We start from the raw sequence: 24328 nt of genomic DNA on the forward strand, positions 1-24328 counted from the left end.
TGTTCGCAGGCAGCATGGACAGAGGATTGGCTCGCATGCACAACCAGCGAAGACGTAGCAGTGACATCAGCAAGCACTGCTCCTCGACTCTGTTGTACTTCCCACAAAGTCGGGTGCTTGGCTGACATGTGCCTGATCATGCTGGTGGTGGTCAGGCTGCTAGTTTTGGTACCCCTGCTGATGCTGGCACGGCAGGTGTTGCAAATGGCCTTTTTTGAATCATCTGGATCCAACTTAAAAAACTGCCAGACTCGTGAAGACCTAACATTTGTACAGGCACCTTGTGTCGTCGTGTTGTTCCGGGGAACGGTTGCCTGACTTCTGCCTGGGGCCACCACCCTGCTTCTTACTGCCTGTTGTGATGCTACGCCTCCCTCCCCCTGTGCACTGCTGTCCTCGCTCTGCATATCCTCCTGCCAGGTTGGGTCAGTTACTGGATCATCCACCACGTCGTCTTCCTCTTCCGCACCCTGCTCCTCCTCCTGACTTGCTGACAATTGTGTCTCATCATCGTCCACCACTTGTTGAGACACGTTGCCAACTTCGTGAGAACGTGGCTGCTCAAATATTTGGCCATCTGTACAGACGATCTCCTCATGACCCACTTCAATATGAGCTGGCGAGAGGCCAGAATGTGTGAATGGAAACGTGAACAGCTCTTCCGAGTGTCCAAGTGTGGGATCATTAATGTCCGAGGAGGACGTGTACTCAGCCTGGTGGTAGGAAGGAGGATCAGGTTCAGAAATGTGCGGTGCAGTATCACGGCTACTGACACTTGACCGTGTGGAAGACAGAGTGTTTGTGGTGGTGCCAATCTGACTGGAAGCATTATCCGCTATCCAACTAACAACCTGTTGACACTGGTCTTGGTTCAAGAGCGGTGTACTGCTGCGGTCCCCAAGAATTTGGGACAGGACGTGCGAGCGACTAGATGTGGCCCTTTGTTGTGGCGAAATTAGAGCTTGCCCACGACCTCGGCCTCTGCCTGCACCACCATCACGTCCACTTCCTTGTTCCTTGCCAATGCCCTTGCGCATTTTGCAATGCTGTGCACTGCTGACGTGTATATTCACTACTTGTGCGTTATATCAAAGTTTCTGGAAATTGCACACAAGTGCACCTGTACGCTGCCACCGACAGGCACACACGTGCGGTTTTTAAATGCAAGCACGGACGCACTAAGAACCTAACACAGGTTTTAGGAGCAAAAATTAAGAACTCTGACACTATCAGCCACTGCTGACTGACGTGTATTATACACTACACTTGTGCGTTATATAATAGTTTGGTAAAAACGCACACCAGTGCACCTGTACGCTGCCACCAACAGGCACACACGTGCGGTTTTAAAAACCAAGCACGGACGCAATAATAACCTAACACAGGTTTTAGGAGCAAAAATTAAGAACTCTGACACTATCAGCCACTGCTGACTGACGTGTATTATACACTACACTTGTGCGTTATATAATAGTTTGGTAAAAACGCACACCAGTGCACCTGTACGCTGCCACCAACAGGCACACACGTGCGGTTTTAAAAACCAAGCACGGACGCAATAATAACCTAACACAGGTTTTAGGAGCAAAAATTAAGAACTCTGACACTATCAGCCACTGCTGACTGATGTGTATTATACACTACACTTGTGCGTTATATAATAGTTTGGTAAAAACGCACACCAGTGCACCTGTACGCTGCCACCAACAGGCACACACGTGCGGTTTTAAAAACCAAGCACGGACGCAATAATAACCTAACACAGGTTTTAGGAGCAAAAATTAAGAACTCTGACACTATCAGCCACTGCTGACTGACGTGTATTATACACTACACTTGTGCGTTATATAATAGTTTGGTAAAAACGCACACCAGTGCACCTGTACGCTGCCACCAACAGGCACACACGTGCGGTTTTAAAAACCAAGCACGGACGCAATAATAACCTAACACAGGTTTTAGGAGCAAAAATTAAGAACTCTGACACTATCAGCCACTGCTGACTGACGTGTATTATACACTACACTTGTGCGTTATATAATAGTTTGGTAAAAACGCACACCAGTGCACCTGTACGCTGCCACCAACAGGCACACACGTGCGGTTTTAAAAACCAAGCACGGACGCAATAATAACCTAACACAGGTTTTAGGAGCAAAAATTAAGAACTCTGACACTATCAGCCACTGCTGACTGACGTGTATTATACACTACACTTGTGCGTTATATAATAGTTTGGTAAAAACGCACACCAGTGCACCTGTACGCTGCCACCAACAGGCACACACGTGCGGTTTTAAAAACCAAGCACGGACGCAATAATAACCTAACACAGGTTTTAGGAGCAAAAATTAAGAACTCTGACACTATCAGCCACTGCTGACTGACGTGTATTATACACTACACTTGTGCGTTATATAATAGTTTGGTAAAAACGCACACCAGTGCACCTGTACGCTGCCACCAACAGGCACACACGTGCGGTTTTAAAAACCAAGCACGGACGCAATAATAACCTAACACAGGTTTTAGGAGCAAAAATTAAGAACTCTGACACTATCAGCCACTGCTGACTGACGTGTATTATACACTACACTTGTGCGTTATATAATAGTTTGGTAAAAACGCACACCAGTGCACCTGTACGCTGCCACCAACAGGCACACACGTGCGGTTTTAAAAACCAAGCACGGACGCAATAATAACCTAACACAGGTTTTAGGAGCAAAAATTAAGAACTCTGACACTATCAGCCACTGCTGACTGACGTGTATTATACACTACACTTGTGCGTTATATAATAGTTTGGTAAAAACGCACACCAGTGCACCTGTACGCTGCCACCAACAGGCACACACGTGCGGTTTTAAAAACCAAGCACGGACGCAATAATAACCTAACAGGTTTTTTTGGGGAGCGACAATTACAGTACAGACAAGTCAGACACTATCTGGACTGTTTTACACTGTGTACACCAGCCCCAGATATGAAGGCTGGTATACGGTCACCACTACCCTGCCTGCCTGCCTGCCTGTATACTGCTACAATAGTCCTGACAAGGACTCTTTTGGTCACTAGCCTGTATTCAGACCTGGCTATACCCTGCCTGTATATAGCAACAATAGTCCTGAGAAGGACTCTGCTACTGTACGCCGACCTGGCTATACCCTGCCTGCCTGTATACAACTAGAATAGTCCTGAGAAGGACTTTTGGTCACACTGTTTGCAGCCCTGCAACTGAAAAAGCTATAAAGGGCCGCAAAGCTTTCCCTGAATCAGCGACACTCTCCCTACACTCACTGTCAGAATAGCTGTGAGCAGAGCACAGCGCGCCGGCCTATATAAAGGCTCGGTGACGCTGTGCAGGCCGGCCAATCACTGCAATTCCACAACTAACAGGGCTGTGGCATTGCAGTGGTCTGCCAGCCAATCCCTGCATGAGGGCTGGCTCTCAAAAGAGCGCCAACATGCAGAAATGAAGACCACGAGTAAAGCACGAGTATCGCGAGATTACTCGGTCCCCGCCGAGCAGCCCGAGTACAGTGATACTCGTGCGAGTACCGAGTAGTGACAAGCATGCTCGCTCATCACTAGGTAGTAGTAAATAATTCTTCATGTTCTCCCATAATGAGAACGTCCGGGAAGTCCTTGCTGTATCTCCAAATTTACTAGTAAACTTCATATTGATAGTGTTATTCTCATGAAGTTAAGTAAACAAAGGAGTCAAAGCTTTCCTAAGATCCTGTACAAATGATAAAAATATTGTCAACAAAATAAAAATATAAATTAATATATTGAAAAAATGGATTAACTGTATTAAGAATATAGATATCTTTAAAAACAATTTACATGTCTATGCAATTCAAGTTTCCATAGCTGTACAGCCTCTTGATGGTATAATATTTCTCAAAAAGTGAATGCATTATGACTAGGGATGATCGAATACCTCAAACATTCGGCTTTGTGAATATTTTCCGAATATGTCGCTGCTATGCGAATATTCGATGCGCAATGTAAGCCTATGGGAAGCCCGAATAGTTCTGAACAGTTGTTATTCAGGTTTCTCATAGACTTACATTGCACATCGAATATTCTCGAATAGTCGAATAGTGGCGACCTATTCAGAAAATATTCGCAAAGCCGAATATTTGAGGCATTCGATCATCCCAAATTATGACTTAAAATGAAATAAAATTACAAGCAAAGCCTATATAATCTATCCTTTTACAAGTATTTTGGAGAATCCATCTGAGCACCACCTGAAATTCACCTGAACACCCTTGTCGTGAGGTTTATAGGCTCTCTACATCAATAGATGCTTATTTGAAATCAGGCTGCCAGATAACCAAAAACACTCAAAAACTATTCTTTTTTTAAATATTATATAAGAAGCTATATTCTTCAATAATGGTTTTAAAAAACAATCAATATACTCTGCAAAGAGCAGTTCAGTAATTAATTAAAACTATATATATATATATATATATATATATACAGTATATACAGTGTGTATGTATATATATATATATATATATATATATATATATATATATACATATATATATATATACTGTATATACATATTAATTCTTTCTCATTAGTGCTAATTCACCTTTGCTTGTTAAATAATAACATCTTAATTAGATTATAGCCTCCTCAGAGCTCGCCATTTTCCTTGACTCAGATTGTGGTCAGCTATGGTAAAACTTAAAAGTACCTGTGCGCCTTTGAGGTTAAATAAATCCATACCTTGAACTGCTTAGCATTTTTAAGCAATTCAGAGCTAAGATCTTATGCAAATGAGATGGAAGTCATTGCACTAAAGATCTCTTGAAAGCACCATTAAGCTGGGTTTACACACTGCAACATCTCAAACGACATCGCTGTAACGTCACCGGTTTTGTGACGCAATAGCGATGTCGTTTGCGACATTGCAGTGTGTGAAACACATCAGCGACCTGGCCCCTGCTGTGAAGTTGCTGATCGCTACAAATCGTTCAGGACCATTCCTAGGTCCTTTGTTTCCCGCTGTGCAGCATGCATCGCTACAAAGTTTCAGTGTGTGAAAGACTTTGCAGCGACTTTGTTAGCAACTTCCCTTTCAAAAAGCTGCTTATCAATGTCCCCAACAACCAGCTAGGTCGCTCTGCAGGTCCGGATCGCTGTTGCGTTGTTGGCCAGGTTTGCCTGTTTGACAGCTCACCAGCGACTCACCAGAGACTTAGGGAGGTCGCTGTTACGTCACAAAACCGGTGACGTTACAGCGATGTCCTTTGCGATGTTGCAGTGTGTAAACCCAGCTTTAGTGTAAGTGATGGCGCATGTGCAGTTAAGTCCTCATAATATCACTAGAGCTTGAGTCGATCTGTGCATGTACCGCCCCAGGCACAGATGGTGCTTTCAAGAGATGTTGGTAAGGGTAATTAGTTCAGTAAAAGAAAGGCACCTGCCAGCCTGGCACAGGAGGCAGGTGTTGGGCATGGGGTAGTGAGGGAGGGCAAGAGAGCTGCAAGTGCAATAATCCACCCCAAAGCACTTGCAGCTCATTTTCATATGATTTCAATGCTTAATTGCTCACAAATGCTGAAATCGATTTCTACAATCAAGGTTCGGATTTAATCAGTCTCAAATCTTCTGTCAACGTCATTACTTTCAAGCATAAAATCCCCATGACAGATTAATTTCCTATACCTGAAATGTACTACGCAGCAACAAATGCCAGGATAAGACCTGAAATGTTAGGCCTCATTCATGCAACAGTTTTTCTCTTACAAGTGCTATCTGATTTCATCTGTTGCTGTCTGATAGTCTATGATAATCTATAATGCTGTTCACCTAATCGTTTTTTTTCTGCGGACCGAGAAGTCAATGCAAAATCATGGAGATATTTCCGTAATTGATCTGAATGTCGGATCAAAATCAGCAATGCAAGTTTATAGATCAATGAAAATATCTGACAGCATTGGGATGCCATTTGTGTGTTGCCCATTTGTCACTGACTGATAGGTAGGAAAAGATGAAGAAACTTTCCTTTCTTTTACCCTCAGCAGAAAAACTTATGGAACTCTGGCCAAACTCTGATGAAAATCACTGATGAAACTCGGTCTTTCTCGTACATCTTAAAATCTGACATCTGAATGTGATCAGGCGTCATTGTGACCTAATCTGAGGATGCTAAAATATTGACTCTGTGTTCCTTAACTTTCTTGTAGGCATATTCCAGACACTGAAGATATTCTTCCGGTAAGTACAGATTTTAGTTTTAGATGTATTTATGTCAATGCAAAAAACTCAAACTGATACAAAACATAATAGCAATTGATGTGCCAGGGTAAGGCTAAACCATTGCGTATGCACTACTCAAGATACATTAATAGGAACAGGAGTACAAGAGTATAGTGTGCAAAATAACAATATTTTATTTACAAAGGTGGATCGTGAACAGATAAATCAATAAACCACCATAAGTTAAAATCAACCATGGTGGGGGTTGTGAAAAAAAATAGGGTCATTTGGGAAATATGAAGTACCCATAACATCAAGATAACCAGGGGAGGAGTGAAATAAGAAGGTGCAATATAGTATAAATTTATAAGTAACACTATCCTCGACTCCTATATATCAGACACTATTATAGAGAAACATTTGGTAATTACCTAAAATGCAAACTACAGGAAAAGTACATAAAAAATGGGTACGAAAATGATAGAATGTACAGTTAGGTCCAGAAATATTTGGACAGTTACACAATTTTCGCGAGTTGGGCTCTGCATGCCACCACATTGGATTTGAAATGAAATCTCTACAACAGAATTCAAGTGCAGATTGTAACGTTTAATTTGAAGGTTTGAACAAAAATATCTGATAGAAATTGTAGGAATTGTACACATTTCTTTACAAACACTCCACATTTTAGGAGGTCAAAAGTAATTGGACAAATAAACCAAACCCAAACAAAATATTTTTATTTTCAATATTTTGTTGCGAATCCTTTGGAGGCAATCATTGCCTTAAGTCTGGAACCCATGGACATCACCAAACGCTGGGTTTCCTCCTTCTTAATGCTTTGCCAGGCCTTTACAGCCGCAGCCTTCAGGTCTTGCTTGTTTGTGGGTCTTTCCGTCTTAAGTCTGGATTTGAGCAAGTGAAATGCATGCTCAATTGGGTTAAGATCTGGTGATTGACTTGGCCATTGCAGAATGTTCCACTTTTTTGCACTCATGAACTCCTGGGTAGCTTTGGCTGTATGCTTGGGGTCATTGTCCATCTGTACTATGAAGCGCCGTCCGATCAACTTTGCGGCATTTGGCTGAATCTGGGCTGAAAGTATATCCCGGTACACTTCAGAATTCATCCGGCTACTCTTGTCTGCTGTTATGTCATCAATAAACACAAGTGACCCAGTGCCATTGAAAGCCATGCATGCCCATGCCATCACGTTGCCTCCACCATGTTTTACAGAGGATGTGGTGTGCCTTGGATCATGTGGCATTCCCTTTCTTCTCCAAACTTTTTTCTTCCCATCATTCTGGTACAGGTTGATCTTTGTCTCATCTGTCCATAGAATACTTTTCCAGAACTGAGCTGGCTTCATGAGGTGTTTTTCAGCAAATTTAACTCTGGCCTGTCTATTTTTGGAATTGATGAATGGTTTGCATCTAGATGTGAACCCTTTGTATTTACTTTCATGGAGTCTTCTCTTTACTGTTGACTTAGAGACAGATACACCTACTTCACTGAGAGTGTTCTGGACTTCAGTTGATGTTGTGAACGGGTTCTTCTTCACCAAAGAAAGTATGCGGCGATCATCCACCACTGTTGTCATCCGTGGACGCCCAGGCCTTTTTGAGTTCCCAAGCTCACCAGTCAATTCCTTTTTTCTCAGAATGTACCCGACTGTTGATTTTACTACTCCAAGCATGTCTGCTATCTCTCTGATGGTTTTTTTCTTTTTTTTCAGCCTCAGGATGTTCTGCTTCACCTCAATTGAGAGTTCCTTAGACCGCATGTTGTCTGGTCACAGCAACAGCTTCCAAATGCAAAACCACACACCTGTAATCAACCCCAGACCTTTTAACTACTTCATTGATTACAGGTTAACGAGGGAGACGCCTTCAGAGTTAATTTCAGCCCTTAGTGTTCCTTGTCCAATTACTTTTGGTCCCTTGAAAAAGAGGAGGCTATGCATTACAGAGCTATGATTCCTAAACCCTTTCTCCGATTTGGATGTGAAAACTCTCATATTGCAGCTGGGAGTGTGCACTTTCAGCCCATATTATATATATAATTGTATTTCTGAACATGTTTTTGTAAACAGCTAAAATAACAAAACTTGTGTCACTGTCCAAATATTTCTGGCCCTGACTGTATCTGATGGTATTAAACAGCTGACCACAACCCATCTTGGACTGACACAAATAATTAGCAACAGATAGTAAGAATATAAATTTGTAAATTACCTAAAGAGCCAAGTGCAAGAGAGCATACAGGGAAGGTTTCCAAAGTCCCAGGGATCCCCACAAAAGGACCTTAAGGGTGCTTTACACGCTGCGATATCGGTACTGATATTGCTAGCGAGCGTACCCGCCCCCATTCGGTTGTGCATCACGGACAAATTGCTGCCCGTGACGCACAACATCGCTAACACCCGTCACACGGACTTAACTTCCCTGCGACGTCACTCTTTCTAAGGGGGCGGTTCGTGCAGCGTCACAGCGACGTCACATGGCAGCCGTCCAATAGCAGAGGGGGGGCGGTGACGAGCGGTTGGAACATGCCGCCCACCTCCTTCCTTCCTAATTGCCGGTGGACGCAGGTAAGGAGATGTTCATCGTTCCTGCGGTGTCACACACAGCGATGTGTGCTGCTGCAGGAACGACGAATAACATCGTACCTCCAGCAGCAACGATATTAAGGAAATGAACGACGTGTCAACGAGCAACGATTTTTGCCATTTTTGAGCTCGTTGATCGTCGCTCATTGGTGTCACACGCTACGATATCGCTAACGGCACTGGATATGCGTCACTAAAGACGTGACCCCGACGATATATCATTAGCGATTTCACAGCGTGTAAAGCACCCTTAACGTTTTGCTTGTATAGTGCAGGACAGGTTATTTAAAGAATAATCTAAAGACTTTAGTTTTAGTTCAGGTGCCATCTTGATTCTTTCTTATATAGTTTCTATCATGCAGGTACTTTTGTGTAGTGATGTATATAGCAGTCTTAAGGGTGCGTTACATGCTGCGACATTGCTAGAGATTGCTAGTGATGTCAAGTGCGATAGCACCCACCCCCGTTGTATGTGCGACATTTGGTGATCACTGCCGTAGCGAACATTATCGCTACGGCAGCGTCACAAGCAAATACCTTGTCAGCGACCTCGCTGTGACCGCCGAACAATCCTTCCCTCAAGGGGGATGTGCGTTCGGCATCATAGTGACGTCACTGAGGCGTCCCTAAGCGGCTGGCCAATAGAAGTGGAGGGGCGGAGATGAGTGGGACGTAACATCCCGCCCACCTCCTTCCTTCCTCATTGCCGGTGGACACTGGTAAGGAGATGTTCGTCGTTCCTGCGGTGTCACACATAGCGATGTGTGCTGCCACAGGAACGACGAACAACAACGTACCTGCAGCAGCAGCAATATTAAGGAAAGGAGCGAAGTATCAGCGATCACCGTTTTTGAACGATTTTGCGATCGTTGATCGTCGCTCCTTGGTGTCACACACTGCGATGTCGCTACCGGCGCCGGATGTGCGTCACTAACGATGTGACCCTGACGATATATCGGTAGCGATGTCGAAGCGTGTAAAGCACCCTTTAGTGTATTCTCTGATTCTATAAAGCAGAAATGAAAGAAACTGACTTTTGATATAGGTACATTTACTGGACCGGGCAGCAGTGTATCCGAGGCTGGGGGCAACATGGCATCTGCCCAGGGTGCAGATGGCAGAGAGCTCCAGAAGGCAGCCTAATATTATGGTCCCAGGTGCATCTCAAGCTGCTGAATTGTGCGGCCTGCCATAATGGGAGTTGGTCATTCTCTGAGTTGGCTATCAAGCACTGACAAAACAATGGTGCAAGATTGAGTCTACACAGGACTCGGAATGGACCCCCCCCCTACCTTAAGAGATAATTGTACTTTTTTTTTACTAGACAAATTAAGGACATTAAAATGGACACCATAACACCATAACAGATCACCAAAGCAATGTTGATGGAGATGCAGGGAGCAGAATGGGTGATTCTTATTTCACAATTTTGTACAATAATACCCCTTGGTGCAAATGTTCAAAACTTTAAAATCCCACAAAAAAATGCCATAGGCTACCCAATGAATAATAGCCCTCCTAGAGAGGCAACACTAGGTCCACCAAGGCATAGTTGGTGATAAGGTACCATCAAGGGCCAATGAGACATTCAGAGTTGTGACTGAAGAGTAGAGATGAGCGAACCAGCCGTGGTTCGGCTCGAGTTCGGTTCGTCGAACGGAGGTCTCGTTCGAGTTCAGTTCGGCGAACGTTCGACGAACCGAACTCGAACCAATAGGAAATAATGGGAGGCAATCACAAACACATAAAAAAAGCAATATAAATGTACACAAACAGTTAATAAACATTGTCATAACACTTACCGGTCCCCGCGATCCCTCCTGCACTCTGTCTCCTGCCGCTATTCCATCCGATGATCGCTGAATCCTCCCGGTAACCAGCACTGCCAGCAGTGATGCAGGACCTATCATGACGTCAAAATAGCCATGTGACCAGTCACGTGGCTATTATCTCATTGGCTACAGACTGGTCACATGACTATGACGCGTCATGTAGGACCTGTCATTGCACTCTCCGGTACACGGTGCACATTTGTGTATCGCCGTGTACCGGCGACATGCTCTAGCACACGGTCGACTCCCCGTTCCGTTAGGGACCGGCTGACACAGCCGGTCATTAACGGAGATCACCGTTGCCATAGCAACGCAGTTAGCGGTGACGTCACCACTAACCGCGGCTCCGGGAATCACATGATCGGAGCCCTGTTGCTATGGTAACGCGTCTGTCAGCGTTACCGCTGTTACGGCTAACAGCCAGCAGCACTGATCTCTCACAGAGTGAAGGCTGCACGCTGCTTCCCGTGCAGCCTTCACGGAGTGAAGGCTGCACTGGAAGCAGCGTCTTCCCCCATGCAGCAGTGATGGAGCAGAGCTGCATTTGTTGAACAAGAAAGACAGAAGACCATGAATCGTGGAGGGCTGACAGGGGGTAATAAAGATGGAGTCTCTAATGTGTCTGTGTATTTATTTCTATTAAAGTATTTTTTCTCTGTGTGGTGTTTTTTTTTAACCCTTCATTGGAGATTCTTAATGGCCGGGTCAAACGTGCCTGACATTAAGAATCTCTGGCTTAATACTGGCTAGTAAAACAAAGCCAGTATTAACTCATGATTACCCAACAAGCCACCCTGCTCCAGGGCTGTTGGAAGAGTTGGATACAGCACCAGATCATGGCGCTTCTATGAGAGCGCCATTTTCTGGGGCGGCTGCGGACTGCAATTCGCAGCAGAGGCGCCCAGAAACCTCGGGCTAACCTGTGCTGTGGATTCCAATCCCCAGCTGCCTAGTTGTACCTGGCTTGACACAAAAATGGGGTGAAGCCTACGTCATTTGTTTTTTAATTATTTCATGAAATAAGTGAAATAATTAAAAAAACGGGCTTCCCTATATTTTTGGTTCCCAGCCGGGTACAAATAGGCAACTGGGGGTTGGAGGCAGCCCGTGGCTGCCTGCTGTACCTGGCTAACATACAAAAACATGGCGAAGCCCACGTCATTTTCTGGTGGGCAAAAAACTTCTGCATACAGTCCTGGATGGAGTATGCTGAGCCTTGTAGTTCTGCAGCTGCTGTCTGCTCTTCTTCATACAGACAGACAGCAGCTGCAGAACTACAAGGCTCAGCATACTCCATCCAGGACTGTATGCAGAAGTTTTTTGCCCCCTGAAAAAATTCTGTGGGCTTCGCCATATTTTTGTATGCTAGCCAGGTACAGTAGGCAAGTACGGCTGCCCCCAACCCCCAGTTGCCTATTTCTACCCGGCTGGGAACCAAAAATAAAGGGAAGCCCTTTTTTTATTATTTCATGAATTTCATGAAATAATTAGAAAACAAATGACGTAGGCTTCGCCCCATTTTTGTGTCCAGCCAGGTACAACTAGGCAGCTGGGGATTGGAATCTGCAGAACAGGTTGGCCTGAGCTTTCTGGGCCCCACTGCTGCGAATTGCAGTCTGCAGCCGCCTCAGAAAATGGCACTTTCATAGAGGCGCCATCTTCTGGTGCTGTATCTAACTCTTCCAGCACCTGCCTGCTATACCTGGCTAGCATACAAAAATATGGCAAAGCTCACGTCCTTTTTTTTTGTAGTTTTTTGGCAAAAAAAATAAAAAATGCTTCCCTGGATTTTCCATTGCCAGTGAAGGTAACACCAAGCAGTGGGGCTTAGCAGCCAGTAGCTGCTTGGATTACCCTTAGCTAGCAATACAAAAAATGCAGCGAGAGCCCATATATATATTTTTTTAATTATTTATTTAAATAACTAAAAACAAAATGGGCTTCCCTGTATTTTGATTTGAGGACATCACAGTGCTGTAAAAATAAATCTTTAAAAAAAATGACGTAGCGCTCCGCGGTATTTTTGATTCTCAGCGCAGATAAAGCAGAGAGCTATGGGTTGCCACCCCCATCTGCCTGCCATTACCTTGGTTGGCAATCAAAATACAGGGAAGCCCATTAATTTTTTCTATTTAAAAAATAGTTAAAAAAAAAAATGACGTTGGGTCCCCCCATTTTTGATAGCCAGCTAGGGTAAAGCATACGGCTGTAGCCTGAAAACCACAGCTGGCAGCTTTACCGTGGTTGGGAATCCAATGTGGAGGTCCCCCAAGGCTCTTTTTTTATAATTATTTTATAAATATTAATAATTACACAAAAAAAGTAGGGTCCCCCCAAATTGGATCACCAGCCAAGGTAAAGCGGACAGCTGTGGTCTGGTATTCTCAGGGTGGGAAGGTCCATAGTTATTGGGCCTTCACAGCCTAAAAATAGCAGGCCGCAGGCACCCCAGACGTGGCGCATCCACTAAATGCGCCAAACCTGGCGCTTCACCCCAGCTCATCCCGTGCCCTGGTGCAGTGGCAAACGGGGTAATAAATCGGGTTGATACTAGCTGTAAAGTCACCTGAGATCAAGCCCAGCAGTTTGTGATGTCATGGCGTCTATTAGATACCCAACATCATAAACTGTCAGAACTAACAAAAAAAAATCGGCAAAAGAAATTTATTTGAAAAAACAGTCCCCAAAACATTTCCTCTTTCACCAATTTATTGTAAGAAAAAAAATAAAGGGGTCCCACGACGACTCTGGACCGTCTAGAATATGGGGGGGAGACACTCAGGGAACATATCCCCCATTTTCTAGGAGTGCAGACCCTCCATGTGAGGAGTGTAGGTGCAATGAATCTGCACTCACTCTCCCCGGGTCCACAGCAGCAAAGTCCATGTCGTAATGGTTGCTACCAAAGCTGCAATGCCCTGCTCATGAGGTAAGGGCATTAGTGATGAGCGAGTACTAAAAAGCTCGGGTGCTCGAGGCTCGGGCCGAGCATCCCAAGATACTCGTGTACTCGGCCCGAGCACCGAGCCCAATGTTATCCTATGGGAGACCCGAGTATTTTTGTGAAATGACCACCGGCAGCATGTAGAAACCCTAAAAATGGCACAAAAGTCTCAGAAGAGTGCTCAAATGACATGGCAACAGCATGGGGAAGATCCCTTGAAGCATTTATCACTCAAAAGTCACAGCTGTGAACAATTTTGTCCGCGTTTTACGCCATTTTTACGGACTCACCAGAAAACCTTCCAAAATGACACCAAAATTAATTTTCATGGCGGAAATGTTAAGGGCACATACCCAATAGTGAGATAGAGCTAATGTATGTTACTTTTTGAGAATAATACATGAAAGATTTTACGTAACACATTGTGTGGCACTCCGATGTCCCTGAGAAGAGACGTACATAAAGGCTTCTGAGTCTAATGTGCCCATTTTGAGGAACTGAGTCTTTGTAGTATTTTCCTTTGCCAGGGCAGTCCAAAATTGTGAGGTTCACCAATGCCCCTGCATACAGACGTGCATGAGGGCCTGTAAACCTGAAGTGCCCATTGTAAGGAAGTGGGTCTATTGTAGTATAGCCCTTAGGCAGGGCAGGCAAAAATTGGGAGGCTCGACGTTGTCCCTGGATAGAGACGTGCATGAGGGCCTGTAAACCTGAAGTGCCTATTGGAAGGAAGTGGGTCTATTGTAGTATAGCCCTTAGGCAGGGCAGCCAAAAATTGGGAGGCTCCACGTTGTCCCTGGATAGAGACGTGCATGAGGGCCTGTAAACCTGAAGTGCCCATTGGAAGGAAGTGGGTCTATTGTAGTATAGCCCTTAGGCAGGGCAGCCAAGAATTGGGAGGCTCCACGTTGTCCCTGGATAGAGACGTGCATGAGGGCCTGTAAACCTGAAGTGCCTATTGGAAGGAAGTGGGTCTATTGTAGTATAGCCTTTAGGCAGGGCAGCCAAAAATTGGGAGGCTCCACGTTGTCCCTGGATAGAGACGTGCATGAGGGCCTGTAAACCTGAAGTGCCCATTGTAAGGAAGTGGGTCTATTGTAGAATAGCCCTTAGGCAGGGCAGCCAAAAATTGGGAGGCTCCACGTTGTCCCTGGATAGAGACGAGCATGAGGGCCTGTAAACCTGAAGTGCCTATTGGAAGGAAGTGGGTCTATTGTAGTATAGCCCTTAGGCAGGGCAGCCAAAAATTGGGAGGCTCCACGTTGTCCCTGGATAGAGACGTGCATGAGGGCCTGTAAACCTGAAGTGCCTATTGGAAGGAAGTGGGTCTATTGTAGTATAGCCCTTAAGCAGGGCAGCCAAAAATTGGGAGGCTCCACGTTGTCCCTGGATAGAGACCTGTTAGGTTCTTAGTGCCTCCGTGCTTGCATTTAAAAAACGCACGTGTGTGCCTGTTGGTGGCAGCTTTCCGCTGCACTTGTGTGCGTTTTGCAAAAACTTGGATATAATGCACAAGTCTAGTGAATACACATCAGCACAGCATTGCAAAATGCGCAAGGGCGTTGTCAACGAACAAGGAAGTGGACGTGATGGTGGTGCAGGCAGAGACCGAGGTCGTGTGCAAGCTCTAATTTCGCCACAACAAAGGGCCACATCTACTCGCTCGCACGTCCTGTCCCAAATTCTTGGTGACCGCAGCAGTACACCGCTCTTGAACCAAGACCAGTGTCAACAGGTTGTTAGTTGGATAGCGGATAATGCTTCCAGTCAGATTGGCACCACCACAAACACTCTGTCTTCCACACGGTCAAGTGTCAGTAGCCGTGATACTGCACCGCACATTTCAGAACCTGATCCTCCTTCCTACCACCAGGCCGAGTACACGTCCACGGACATTACTGATCCCACACTTGGACACTCGGAAGAGCTGTTCGTTCACGTTTCCATTCACACATTCTGGCCTCTCACCAGCTCCTGTTGAAGTGGACCATGACGAGATTGTATGTACAGATGCCCAAATATTTGAGCAGCCACGTTCTCACGAAGTTGGCAACGTGTCTCAACAAGGGGTGGACGATGATGAGACACAATTGTCAGGAAGTCAGGAGGAGGAGCAGGGTGCGGAAGAGGAAGACGACGTGGTGGATGATCCAGTAACTGACCCAACCTGGCAGGAGGATATGCAGAGCGAGGACAGCAGTGCACAGGGGGAGGGAGGCGTAGCATCCCAACAGGCAGTAAGAAGCAGGGTGGTGGCCCCAGGCAGACGTCAGGCAACTGTTCCCCGGAACAACACGACACAAGGTGCCTGTACAAATGTTAGGTCTTCCCGAGTCTGGCAGTTTTTTAAGTTCGCTCCAGATGATTCTAAAAAGGCCACTTGCAACACCTGCCATGCCAGCATCAGCAGGGGTACCAAAACTAGCAGCCTGACCACCACCAGCATGATCAGGCACATGTCAGCCAAGCACCCGACTTTGTGGGATGTACAACAGAGTCGAGGAGCAGTGCTTGCTGATGTCACTGCTACGTCTTCGCTTGTTGTGCATGCGAGCCAATCCCCTGTCCATGCTGCCCGCGAACAAGCCTCCTCTGGCCCTGCACCTGCAGTTACCCACGCAGAAATAACACCATCATCAAGCACGTCCTTGTCCCAGCGCAGCGTTCAGTTATCCATTCAGCAAACCTTTGAACGCAGGTGCAAATACACTGCCAACGCCCCACATGCCACACTTCTAAATGCTAACTTTTCGCGACTGCTTGCGCTGGAAATGTTGCCTTTTAGGCTGGTTGAGACAGAAGCATTCCGCGACCTGATGGTGGCAGCTGTCCCACGTTACTCGGTCCCCAGCCGCCACTATTTCTCCCGGTGTGCCATCCCCGCATTGCATAACCACGTGTCACAAAACATCACACGTGCCCTGAACAACGCTGTTTCAGCCAAAGTCCACCTAACCACAGACACGTGGACAAGTGCATGTGGGCAAGGCCGCTACATCTCGTTGACGTCACACTGGGTTAATATTGTGGAAGCTGGGACCCAGTCTGAGCGAGGGACGAAACACGTCCTTCACACACCAAGTTTTGCAGGCCCTACCTCAGTCAGGGTTTCACCCACACTCTACAGCTCCGGAATGTCATGCTCCTCAGCCTCCTCCTCCTCCTGCGCATCCTCATCCACTTTACCCTCCACACCAGTCCCAAGCTGGAAGTGTCGCGGGCGGAGGAGGGGACGCTGCGCTCTCCCACTGCTCGGGTCCGGCTGCCGCTGCTCTACGGCTGCTGCTGCTCGTTGGCTCGAGCGATGGCCGGATCCCGGGGACTCGAGCGGCGCTACTCGCCCGTGAGTTAAAAGGGGTGGTTTGGGTTTTGGGGATATTGTCCGTGACGCCACCCACGGTTGTGGTGATTGTGTGGACACCACCGCTGCTCTGGACGGGGATCCCGGGAGCCTGTGACAGGGAGCAGCTTTGTTGTTATTTCTCCCCTCCGTGGGTAGGGGGGTTGGTTGTCCCGGGGCCCGGTGATGGGGTAGAGATGGATGACAGGCGGGTTGCGGGGCCTGATGAGGTGCAGGGTCGCAGGGGCAGCGCTGTGCCGCACGGCACGGAGGTACTCACTCAGCCCAATGATGATGACACAGTTCACGGTAAAACAAGTGGCTGGATGGACAGGTCCCTCGGACGGCTGTGGTTGTTCCTCCCTGCAGGTTAGTGATGACTGTCTCTCCCTGCACCTAAGTTAAGTGTTGGTAGTGATGGTTTCCCACCGGTAACCCGCTCCCCGACCTGGATATGGGCCGGAGGAGCCCCTTTTGCCCACAGGCGCTGGCCCTGGGAGACGGTTGCCCTTGGCGGTGGCGGTGTCTCCCCTTCACGGTTGGACGGTTGCCTTCTATCGGGACTTGGCTGTTTGGAAACCCTGAGGTCCCCTTCACTAACGGATTTGGCAAATTCACGGCGACACCAAGCCTTGCCGGGATCCGAAAGTCCTCTGCCAATGGTGCTGGCTTCTCTTTGTATACCGGTCCGGTACGGCCGGGTCACCACCCGTCCACGGTCCTTACGGCAGACTCCAATCGGCCTCCACTGCAGACGGTTACCACATCCTGCCAACCTTGCTGTCCTGTCCGGGCCACACACCCGGACCAACTTCAGGCTCTTTGCTGTCACTTTTCTCCTCTCTACTACTTTCCTCCTTCCACTTCCTTAGCTTAACTCTCACTGCCAGTGTTTTCCCTCCTCCTTGGTGGGTGGAGACCAACCGCCTGGCTCCACACCCTGGTGTGGACAACAGCCCCTGGGGAAGGCAACAAGGATTTTGTGTTTTGACTATGATATGCCTGCAGGGAGTGTGGGGTGTTTAAGTGTTGTGCTCTGTGGCCCCTGGCTTGTCCAGGGCGACACAGAAGCACTGCAGCACTGCCTCGGCGAAGCGGCAACAGGCAGTGCTGAAGCTAATCTGCATAGGTGACAAACCCCACAATGCAGAAGAGGTGTGGACAGCTCTGAAACAGCAGGCAGATCACTGGCTCACAACTCTGAACCTAAAGCCAGGAAAGGTCGTGTGTGACAATGTCCGGAACCTGGTGGCGGCTTTGAGGCGAGGCCAACTGACACATGTTCCATGCGTGGCCCATGTGCTCAACCTCGTGGTTCAGCGGTTTCTAAAGTCATACCTAGAGCTGTCTGATCTGCTGGTAAAAGTTCGCCGCCTGTCTGCACATTTTCGAAAGTCACCTACTGCTTCAGCCGGCCTTGCCGGCTTTCAGCGCCGTTTGCATCTTCCGGCTCACAGACTGGTGTGTGATGTCCCCACACGTTGGAATTCAACTCTGCACATGTTGGACAGGATATGTGAGCAGAAGAGGGCAGTTGTTGAGTACCTGCATCACCTAAGCCGTCGGGAAATGGGTCAAACTCCACACATAACACCTGAGGAGTGGAGATGGATGTCCGACCTATTTACCATCCGCCAAAACTTTGAGGACTCCACCAAGATGGTGAGCGGCGATGACGACATTATTAGCGTCACCATACCGCTTCTCTGCCTTCTAAAATGGTCTCTGCTCAAAAAACAACCATGATGCATTGCAGGCGGAGCGCGGTGAGTTTGAGCAAGAAACAGTAGTGGGTGTGGGTGATAACACACAGCCCAGCCTCGTCTCATCACAACGTGCAGTGGAGGACTATGACGAGGAGGAGGATGAAGACATGGAGCAACTCTCTGGCCAAATTGAGGATATGACATGCAGTCATATCCTCGGTTCAGCGTGGCTGGCCAGAGGACAGGGTAGATGATGATGAGGAGGAGGAGGAGGACAGCATGTTCAGTCATCGTGTTGGTCAGGATACTGAAGTGATGGCTGTTAAGAGTCTGGCACACATGGCTGACTTTATGGTAAGCTGCCTGTCTCGTGACCCTCGCGTTAAGAACATCTTGGCCGACAATCATTACTGGTTGGTAACACTGTTAGACCCACGCTAAAAGGAGAACTTTATGTCTCTTATTCCCGAGGCGGAGAGGTCAGGCAAAATGCAGCAGTTCCAGAAGGCCATAGTCACGGAAGTAGGCAAAGCATTCCCCTCACAAAACGCTAGCGGCATAGGTCAGGAATCAGTGGACAACCAAGGCGTACAGCCGAGAGGGGCACAAGTCCAATCCGCCAGAGGTAGGGGAACAGTCTTTAAGATGTGGGACAGTTTTCTCAGCCCCTCACATACCACAGCCCCTGAGGTGCGGGGTAGTGCCACAAGAAATCCTAAGTTTGCCCAGATGCTCAAGGAGTACCTTGCAGATCAAACAACTGTACTCCGACATTCCTCTGTGCCTTAAAATTAATGGGTATCCAAGCTGGACAGACACGTGGCATGAATTGGCTCTCTACGCCTTGGAAGTCCTGGCCTGCCCTGCCGCTAGCGTTTTGTCAGAGCGTGTTTTTAGTGCCGCAGGTGGAATCATTACAGATAAACGCACCCGCCTGTCAACTGTAAATGCTGACAGGCTGACTCTGATCAAGATGAACAAGGGTTGGATTGGGCCAGACTTCACCACACCACCAGCAAATGACAGCGGAATTTAAAGTTTGTAACGGGAATTTGCCATGTACCTCCACTCAACCATGGTAACAGACTTCTGGACTTTGGCTAATCGCTGGACTGCTCCTCCTTCTCCTCATGCGCCATCATGATGACCGTTACAATAGTTAGGCCGTTGTTTCAGGTATACCCCCAGTGGTAAATTTTTTCGCCCATTCTTTCAGAATGGGCATTACAACGACAGGAGACCCGCTCCTTTGCAATGGTAACAATGTTTTGAGGCCCTCATGCACATCTCTATCCAGGGACAATGTGGAGCCTCCAAATTTTTGGCTGCCCTGCCTAAGGGCTATACTACAATAGACCCACTGCCTTACAATGGGCACTTCAGGTTTACAGGCCATCATGCACGTCTCTATCCAGGGACAATATGGAGCCTGACGCTGCCACCGACAGGCACACACGTGCGGTTTTTAAATGCAAGCACGGACGCAATAAGAACCTAACAGGTTTTTAGGAGCGACAATTACTGAGAAGTCTGACACTATCAGCCACTGCTGACTGACGTGTATTATACACTAGACTTGTGCGTTATATAATAGTTTGTGAAAAACGCACACAAGTGCACCTGTACGCTGCCACCGACAGGCACACACGTGCGGTTTTTAAATGCAAGCACGGACGCAATAAGAACCTAAGAGGTTTTTAGGAGAAAAAAATACTGAGAAGTCTGACACTATCAGCCACTGCTGACTGACGTGTATTATACACTAGACTTGTGCGTTATATAATAGTTTGTGAAAAACGCACACAAGTGCACCTGTACGCTGCCACCGACAGGCACACACGTGCGGTTTTTAAATGCAAGCACGGACGCAATAAGAACCTAACAGGTTTTTAGGAGCGACAATTACTGAGAAGTCTGACACTATCAGCCACTGCTGACTGACGTGTATTATACACCAGACTTGTGCGTTATATAATAGTTTGTGAAAAACGCACACAAGTGCACCTGTACGCTGCCACCGACAGGCACACACGTGCGGTTTTTAAATGCAAGCACGGACGCAATAAGAACCTAACAGGTTTTTAGGAGCGACAATTACTGAGAAGTCTGACACTATCTGTACTGTTTTAGACTGTGTACACCAGCCCCAGATATGATGAAGGCTGGTATACGGTCACCACTAGGAATGGCTATTTACCCTGCCTGCCTGCCTGCCTGCCTGTATACTGCTACAATAGTCCTGACAAGGACTCTTCTGGTCACTAGCCTGTATTCCGACCTGGCTATACCCTGCCTGTATATAGCAACAATAGTCCTGAGAAGGACTCTGCTACTGTACTCCGACCTGGCTATACCCTGCCTGCCTGTATACAACCTATTGTATGTCCTGAGAAGGACTTCTGGTCACACTGTTTGCAGCCCTGCTCCGGAACTAACTATAAAGGGCCGCAAACCTTTCCCTGAAGTAGCAACCCTCTCCCTGCACTGACTGTCTGGATGGCTGTGAGCAGAGCACAGCGCGCCCGCCGGTATAAAGGCTCGGTCACGCTGTGCAGGCTGGCCAATCACTGCAATTCCACAACTAACAGGGCTGTGGCATTGCAGTGGTCTGCCAGCCAATCCCTGCATGAGGGCTGGCTCTCAAAAGAGCGCCAACATGCAGGGATGAAGACCACGAGTACAGCACGAGTATCGCGAGATTACTCGGTCCCCGCCGAGTAGCCCGAGTACAGTGATACTCGTGCGAGTACCGAGTAGTAACAAGCATACTCGCTCATCCCTAAAGGGCATGCCTAATCAGGAGAACTATTCTACATTCCCAAATATTGGTATTTGCTGATATTATTGCTATTCCACCTACTATATATTGGGGATAGGATCTTGGAGATGGAATACCCCTTTAAGTCCAGTTATCCAGCTGAATGAATACTTAACAGAGCTCGCTATTTAGATGTGTTTTCTTGTGGTGTATAACGGACTCTCATGTTTGGTAGTCGTTCAGCAGGGAAACTATAAAAGCAAATCCCTCCATTTGGAAATGTAGTATATAGCTCTCCTGATCAATTATGTTCCTTACCTCATGAGCAGGGCATTGCAGTAATAATAATAATTTATTCATTTATATAGCGTTATTAATTCCATAGCGCTGTATGTCTTTGGAGTGTGGGAGGAAACCGGAGTACCTGGAGGAAACCCACACAAACACGGGGAGAACATACAAACTCCTTGCAGATGGTGCCCTTGGTGAGAATTGAACCCAGGACCTCAGCGCTGCAAGACTGCAGTGCTAACCACTGAGCCACCGTGCCGCCCATTTAGCTTACAGATGCATAACCACCACTCACTGTGTCTGAACACAGGAAGCTGAGCTGACAGCCGCTCTGTGCATGCGGCAGCGTCTATTGTGAAGGAGAGGGCCGTGGGGGGATCAACGCTGCACAGGTACCATGGGACACCGGGGAACACCGGTGGGGTTATAGGGGGTGACCTGGCAGGGCCTGGGGAGGAGTTTTCTGTCGCATGTGTCATGGCACATGCGACAGAAATCAGAGGAGTAGGGTGAATGCGGTCGGCGCGCTGCTGTGCGCGTGGCCATCTTGGATTTCTGGGAGGGCATCAGGGGGGGCACTTTGGCGACACTGGGGGACCGGAGGGGACCGGGGAGGAAATTTATCATGTTTGTTCATGCCAGATGGGAGATAAATATTTTTTTACCGGCGCTGTCATTTACTGTAACGTGATCATCGGTATACGGTGTATACCTGTGATCACGTGAGCGGGGACCGGAGAAACCGTCCTGAATCGTGATCTCCAGAGTCTCAGCTAGCCCTGAAACCCCGGAGATTTTCTGACGCTGGGGGGCGTTATTCACTTATTTCTGCCTGCTGTTTGTAAACGGCAGATCAGAATAAGGCTACATTCACACGACCGATCCATTTTTGCGGTCTGCAAAAAACAGTCAGGTTTTTTTCACAGGTGCATCCGTGTGGCATCCGTTTCCGTTCCGTAGACGGTCCGTATGTCATCTGTTTGTCATCCGTGTGCCTTCCGTTTTTTTTGTGTACTGCAAAAAAACTGAAGGAGGGAAAATACATAAATTTACCCAGGATCCATAGCTTCAACCTACATGAGGCGGTCACATGTTCACTCCAGTGCCATTTTCTACTGCTTTTCACAGCGTAGAGCGCTCTGGTGATTTTCCTGTGCTTGTACACTTCATATCAGTCTTTTCTGTCATTATAATGGCCAAAAGACACATAATGTCCCACTTTCCTGCATTTTGTAATTTTGCACCCTTTGGTGCCTTTCATGTGGCATTAAGGGGTGCTTAGCTTTGTATTTAGCCAAAAAAATGAAAAAAAAAAATGACGTAGGGTTCTCCCTATTTTTGTAGCCAGCTAGGGTAAAGCAGATGGCTGCAGCCTGCAGACCACAGCTGGCAGCCTCACCTTGGCTGGTAATCCAAAACTGAGGGCACCCCACGCTGTTATTTTAAATTAAATAAATAATTAAAAAAAAAAACACGTAGGGGTCCCCCCAAAATTGGATCACCAGCCAAGGTAAAGCAGACAGCTGGGGTCTAATATTCTCAGACTAGGGAGGTCCATGGTTATTGGACTCTCCCCAGCCTAAAAATAGCAGGCTGCAGCCGCCCCAGAAGTGGCGCATCCATTAGATGCGCCAATCCTGGTGCTTCGCCCCAGCTCATCCCGTGCCCTGGTGCGGTGGCAAATGGGGTAATATATGGAGTTAATACAAGATGTGTAATGTCACCTGGCATCAAGCCCTGGGGTTGGTGAGGTCAGGCGTCTATCAGATACCCGACATCACCAACCCAGTCAGTAATAAAAAAAAATAGACGACAAACACATTTTTATTTGAAAAAACACTCCCCAATACATTCCCTCTTTAACCAATTTATTAGAAAGAAAAACAAATCCAGGTCTGGTGTAATCCAAGGGGTTGCCATGACGATCCACACTGTCCCAGTCAATGAAGAGCAGGATGTTCCCCATTGGCTGGGAGATCAGTGCAGTGAGCTGAACTAACATCAATGGGTCAGCCCAGATCACTGCAGGGGATGACAAGTGCTGCTGTCAGCGAGGTACATTACCTGCGCTGATCTCCTGCACTGCTGACAGCACCTGTCATTGAGTTCCATGACCGCCACCTTCACAGCCAAGTATCGCGAGAGGCCCGTGACGTCACCGCTAGTCAGTCTCGGGTCGGAAGCGAGAGAAGGTGATGTGACAAGCGGCGGCCATGGAGGACAGTGACAGCGCTGAGGTCGGGACTTCATCACCACAGGTAAGCCGAGCGGGACCATGTGTGCAGAGTGCCAGGAGGACGTCAGTGTTGTGGACTGCATGGCTGGGGACGTGTGTGTGTGTGTGTTTGTGAGTGTGTGTGTGTATGTACATGTGTCGCGGGCGGAGGAGGGGACGCCACGCTCTCCCACTGCTGCTCGGGTCCGGCTGCCGCGGCTGCTGCGGACTGCTGCTGCTCGGTGGCTTGAGCGATGGGCCGGATCCCGGGGACTCTAGCGGCGCTCCTCGCCCGTGAGTGAAAGGGGATTTTGGGTGTGGGGATTGGTTATTGTCCGTGACGCCACCCACGGTTGTGGTGATTAGGTGTACACCACCGCTGCTCTGGCTGGGGATCCCGGTAGTGATG

The 24328-nt window shown here is 47.6% G+C and overlaps 1 protein-coding gene across 1 annotated transcript in view; it reads left to right on the forward strand.

Moving 5' to 3' along the window:
* Window positions 1–24328, forward strand: part of LCP2 (lymphocyte cytosolic protein 2) — a 365493-nt gene that overhangs the window by 302520 nt on the left and 38645 nt on the right. The window contains exon 14 of the mRNA XM_075342299.1: window positions 6213–6243. Within this exon, the coding sequence (XP_075198414.1) occupies window positions 6213–6243 (31 nt within the window). The remainder of the gene's footprint in view (window positions 1–6212; window positions 6244–24328) is intronic.

The sequence above is a fragment of the Anomaloglossus baeobatrachus genome, chromosome 4 (genome assembly GCF_048569485.1).
Source record: "Anomaloglossus baeobatrachus isolate aAnoBae1 chromosome 4, aAnoBae1.hap1, whole genome shotgun sequence".
Lineage (NCBI taxonomy): Eukaryota > Metazoa > Chordata > Amphibia > Anura > Aromobatidae > Anomaloglossus > Anomaloglossus baeobatrachus.